The sequence below is a fragment of the Palaemon carinicauda genome, unplaced genomic scaffold (genome assembly GCF_036898095.1).
Source record: "Palaemon carinicauda isolate YSFRI2023 unplaced genomic scaffold, ASM3689809v2 scaffold1357, whole genome shotgun sequence".
Lineage (NCBI taxonomy): Eukaryota > Metazoa > Arthropoda > Malacostraca > Decapoda > Palaemonidae > Palaemon > Palaemon carinicauda.
The window spans coordinates 8,643-15,000 of NW_027168879.1; the positions used below are offsets into that span (position 1 = coordinate 8,643).

The 6,358-nt window shown below is 30.2% G+C and overlaps 1 protein-coding gene across 1 annotated transcript in view; it reads left to right on the forward strand.

The window, feature by feature from the left end:
- Window positions 1-270: 270 nt before the first annotated feature.
- Window positions 271-6,358, forward strand: part of LOC137635515 (uncharacterized) — a 24,421-nt gene continuing 18,333 nt past the window's right edge. The window contains exon 1 of the mRNA XM_068367997.1: window positions 271-363. Coding sequence (XP_068224098.1) covers window positions 271-363 — 93 coding nt within the window. The remainder of the gene's footprint in view (window positions 364-6,358) is intronic.

The window sequence follows — 6,358 nt, forward strand, 5'->3', positions numbered from 1 at the left end:
AAGCCACTTTAAAAGGCCCTATACAAAAACCATCAAAAATCCACTTTAAAAGCCCCCGTAAAATCCACTTTAAAAGGCTCCCAAGCCCGGATCGCCCCGGGAAGCGAGAGCATATCATCAGTTGTAGCAGTAGTAAACAGAGGGTAGTGAGTCGTACCTCTTATCCTGCAGAAAATATCATTTGTCAGAGGCTTATGTTCGCACAAACTGTTATTGATGATTCCCTCTTGAAAACGGGGTCGGGGGGGAGAAGGATGGGGCTCCTAAAGCATGGAGCCAGCTCAGAGGCCGTTAACGATGGGAGCTGATGGCCATATTGATGGGACGGGGGCGGAGGAGATGGGAGATGAACGTAGTGGATGGGTAGGAGAGATGATAAACAGATGGGATAGATGGAGAGATTTTTTTTGAGGGGAGTGTATGGACGTAGATTGTCATCTTTATTTTTGTTATTTTTTTTTTATTTATTTGTTTTTTTTTTACCATTTTTGCTGGAATTTGTTTGAATGGATAGTTTATGAGTATGCTTATAGTTTCTCTCTCTCTCTCTCTCTCTCTCTCTCTCTCTCTCTCTCTCTCTTTTTTCTGTTATTTCCCCATTTTTTTGCTTGAATTTGTTTGAATTTATAGTTTATGGGTATGATTATAGTTTCTCTCTCTCTCTCTCTCTCTCTCTCTCTCTCTCTCTCTCACACACCGAACCAAGGTACAGTTACAGTACCCAAGAGACTGACAATATATACATATAATCAGCGCCTAACCTCCATCACCACCCGGATCAGGGAGGTCCAGGCACTGGCTGCTGCTGACTCAACAGGTAGACCTATAGGGTCCAACAAACCCTCCAGCCCTAGCTCAGAAAGATGGAGATATATCAGAAGCTATCAAGCATGAGCTAGTGTCGAATCCATGTCCAACAGAATGCAAGTGAGTGACGTTTGCAATGTGATACCAATCTCGAATCCCTGTCCAACAGAATACAAGGCAGGGACGTTTTCAATGGGATACCAATGTCAGCGCCTCAATTTTTTATATCACAGTGTAGGTATACAGTTAAATCAGCATGCCTTAACTTTCTGCACTGTAAGCTGTATGCACGGCTTAATTTTCTTCACTGTAAACTGTATGATTACCTTTCTTTTCAAAATGATTGATGTTAACGTGCCTAAACTGAAGTGGAAATATAATACATATGTACAGTGTACAGTACATTTGCATACATGTACAGTATGCATTGCACACAGTAATGTTACAGTACAGTATTGTGCTAAGGTAAAGTACAGTATACTGAGTCGTCATCATCTCATTACTGATCTGTATAGCGAAAGTTGTTCCTATATAGTAATATTATACTGTAACCTAATACTCATTGATGCTGTAGTGTGTATTACTGTAATATATGTACAGTAATATGACTACAGTACAGCTTAACTGTACTTACTGGAAGTATTAGGTGTTATCGTTCAGAACTTGTAGCCTACGCCTCTACGCTAAAAGCATGGCGCAACTTATTGTTCACACACACACGCACACACACACACACACACACACACACACATACATATATATATATATATATATACATATATATATATATTTATATATATATAGTACTTTTGAGTGCTGAGTACCTATACTAAATTTTTTTTTAACGAGGCGCATTTGCACCGACTCGCATCGCTGCCCTTTTAGCTAGGGAAAAAAAGTTTCCTGGCACCTGATTGGTTAGAATGATCTTGTCCAACCAATCAGCGATCAGGAAACGTTTCCGAGCTAAAAGGGCACCCCTGCGTGTCGGGGCAAATCTGCCTCGCTAAAAAGAATTGACTATAGGGCATCCCCTTGCCTCATTCTGAGTTTGATGGGGATATCACAACGGGAGCTTTTGGTAAACAAAATGAGATTATGAAATGTAAAATGTCACTTTCTCTAAAAACAAAAATTTTAATTCATCTTTCTAGAAGCGTTGTAAATGCTGTGCGGTAAATTCAGTTGGTGTTGTAACCAAGTTTAAATAAATGAGATTATGAATTGTAAAATGACTTTCTTTAGAAAAAAAAAATATGAATTCAACCTTCTAGAAGTTTTGTAAAAATAAATGAGATTATGAATTTTAAAATGACACTTCCTTTAGAAAAAAAAATATGAATTCAACCTTCTAGAAGTTTTGTAAAAATAAATGAGATTATGAATTGTAAAATGACTTTCTTTAGAAACAAAAAATTTGAATTCAACTTTCTAGAAGTTTTGTAATGTATATTTACTTATTATCAAATATGTGTACTGACGGTCCGTTCTGTGGAGCTTAGCTTAGCATGTTTATGATAAGGTTTAGATAACGAGGATAGTAATATTGATGGCAGTAACAAATGTTATCATCCTTACTTCTAAATGCATAGTTTTATTCATGACTTTCAAAATTTAATTAATAAAAAAATAGTCGTATCACTTGACAATTCTTATTCTTCCCACGACAATACTCCCCACTTCAAATATTAATATAAAAAAAATCCGGATATTTTATATTCAGACAAGCGTAACAAACAATTCCATATTGTATGAGACGAGGTAATATCCAAAACACACAAGAGAGCAACACTGATTTATTGAAAGAGAAAACCAGTTGTCTATTTTTTATTATTTCTTATTTCCTTCCCAGTGGGAATTCATTGAACATACATAATAATAATAATAATAATAATAATAATAATAATAATAATAATAATAATAATAATAATAATAATAATATTAATATTATCATCATCATCATTCATAGAGATAATTCATATGGGCCATCAATTGTCAATTATTATTATTATTATTATTATTATCATTATTATTATTTATTATTATTATTATTATTATTATTATTATTATCATTCGTAGAGATAATTCATATGGGCCCATTAATTGTCAATTATTATTATTAATATTATTATTATTATTATTTGTTAATTATTATTATTATTATATTATTATTATTATTATTATTATTTTTTATTATCATTATTATTATTATTATTATCTTCATTCGTAGAGATAATTCATATGGGCCCATCAATTGTCAATTATTATTATTATTATTATTATTATTATTATTATTATTTATTATTATTATTATTATTAATCATTATTATTATTATTAGTATTATCATTATTATTATTATTGGTATTATTATTATTATTATTATTATTATTATTATTATTATTATTATATAGACCCACCAATTATCAAAATATTAATTCCTTTGATGTAATCCATCTCACATCTCCCCCTCCCTGAAAATAAGAGAGAAAGGGGAAATTGAAAGGGAAAGGGGAAATGGCCGGAAAAGGTGAGGGGGGAAGAAAGAGAAAGGGGGAAAGAATGAGGGGAAAGGGGGTTAAATCAACGAAAATTCCTTAATGTTTCTGAAGGCAATTAATGATTTTTTCCCCCAACTGAAATAGGTAATTATAGTCGATTCTGAAATTTAAAAAAAAAAAAAAAAAAAAAAAAAAAAAAAAAAAAAAAAAAAAAAAAATCATTAATAGATATGAAAAAGATAGATGTTATCTATAGTCAATTTTTTTTAGTGAGGCAGATTTGCACCGACTCGCAGGGGTGCCCTTTTAGCTCGGAAAGGTAATGATTTTCCCCGAACTGAAATGGGTAATTATAGTTGATTCTGAAATTAAAAAAATTCATTAATAGGGATGAAAAAAGGAGGAAGTTATCTATAGTCAATTATTTTTAGTGAGGCAGATTTGCACCGACTCCCAGGGGTGCCCTTTTAGCTCGGAAACGTTTCCTGTTCGCTGATTGGTTGGACAAGATCATTCTAACCAATCAGTTTGCAGGAAATTTTTTCCGAGCTAAAAGGGCACCGCTGCTAGTCGGTGCAAATGCGCCTCATTAAAAAACAAATTGAGTATAGGATAATTTTTGTTGAATTTGCAATATTCTCATAAATACATAATTTAGATTTTCTCAAAAATACATAATTTAGATTTTCTAAAAAATACATAATTTAGATTTTCTCAAAAATACATAATTTACGTTTTCAAAAAATCATTTGCAGGATTAATGTGGATAAATATTACATTTTTTTTTTCAAATCGCATTTTCTCTAAAAAAAACATAATTTCCATTTTCTCAAAAATACATAATTTACATTTTCTCAAAAATACATAATTCGTGTTTTATCAAAAATACTTGATTCACATTTCTCGAAAATATAATTCACATTTTTCAAAAATACATAATTTACATTTTCTCAAAAAATACATAATTTCAATTTTCTCAATAATATATGATTAACATTTTCTCAAAAAATACATAATCAAAATTTTCTCAAAAAAATACATAATTCACTCTTAAAAATACATTATTTACGTTTTCCTAAAAATACATAATTCCCATTTTCTCAAAAATACATAATTCACATTTTTAAAAAAATGCATAATTAACATTTTCTAAAAAAATACACAATTTACATTTTCTCAAAAATACATAATTTACATTTTCTTAAAAATACACAATTCTCATTTTATCAAGAATACATAATTTACATTTTCTCAAATATAATTCACATTTTCTCAAAAATACATAATTAACATTTTCTCAAAAAATACATAACATTTTATCAAAAAAATAAATAATTAACATTTTCTCAAAATACATAATTTACATTTTCTTAAGAATACAAAATTCCCATTTTCTTAAAAATACATAATTCCCATTTTCTTAAAAATACATAATTCCCTTTTTCTCAAAAATACATAATTCCCTTTTTCTCAAAAATACATAAGTCAATTTTTTTTTTAAATCCATAATTCTCATTTTCTCAAAAATCCACAATTCACATTTTCTCAAAGAATAAAAATGTAATTAACACTCGTTGGACCGAACATGATTAATTCGATGACATAGATCAGTTAACTGGAAACTCTGGGTCGTTAGTGAGCGATGAGGGTAGAGAGAGAGAGAGAGAGAGAGAGAGAGAGAGAGAGAGAGCTAACAAGACAGAAAATGGAATGACAGTCAATAATAAGAAAATGGAAGACAGAGAGAGAACAGAATAAAGCATAAAACACAGGAGAGAGAGAGAGAGAGAGAGAGAGAGAGAGAGAGAGAGAGAGAGAGGAGATGTTTGCAAAAGAGCTATCAAGATAGAAAACGGAGGGACAGGAATAAGAAGAAGTGAGAGAGAACTGAATAAAGCTTAAAACAGGAGAGAGAGAGAGAGAGAGAGAGAGAGAGAGAGAGAGCTGGTGTTAAAGTTACGAGCAACGCAAATCCAACATCAAGGAGAATTTCGAAAATATATCTTCATGATTTATTAAAAAGCGAGAAATAAAACTGGAAAAAAGCGGAAAATAAAACCAACAAAGGCGAGAACAACCATTTAATAAAAGCCAAATAAAACCCCTTAATGATTCTAAAAACTGGTTTTAATGACCTAATTCAAAACGAGCTTCTAATGAGTGTTTAAAAATGCTTTTGAATTAACTTTTTTTTTTCCAATTTCCTCTGGAGTTGAATTGTCAATTACGAGTGATATTGGAATTTGATATTTCGCCTCTCATTGTCACTGGGATAAATTGCTGTTTCCAAATGTGGGAATAATTAAGAAAAAAAATTTAGTTCTTTTTATTTTAATGTTATTGTTCTTGGAATATTTTTATTTTAATTGTTCGTTAACTTGTAGTTTATTCGTTTCGTTATTTCCTTTCCTCACTGGGGTGTTTTACCCTGATGGGGCCCTTGGGCTTATAGCATCCTGCTTTTCCAACTAGGGGTGTGACTTAGCTAATAATAATAATAATAATAATAATAATAATAATAATAATAATAATAATAATAATAATAATAGTATTTTTAATAGTAATAATAATAGTAATAATAATAATAATAATAATTATTATTATTATTATTATTATTATTATTATTATTATTACTAGCCAAGCTATAACCCTAGTTGAAAAAGCAAGATGCTGTAAGCCCAAGGACTCCAACAGGGAAAAATAGCCCAGTGAGGAAAGGAAATAAGGAAATAAATAAATGATGAGAATAAATTAACAATATATTATTCTAAAAACAGTAACAGTAATAATAATAATAATAATAATAATAATAATAATAATAATAATAATAATAATAATAATAATAATAATAATAATAATATAGATTTGGACGACTACAAAAGAAAACCTAAATACACGAACAGACATATGTACACGGTGCATGTTTTGTATTGTATCCATTTCCACTGTACTTTCGAACTTAATTATATTTCCTTGCAAAGTCTATGCCCCTTAGCACGTGTATACACAAACCCCTTTCATCATCTTTTAGAAACGAAGCTGAATATTTAAT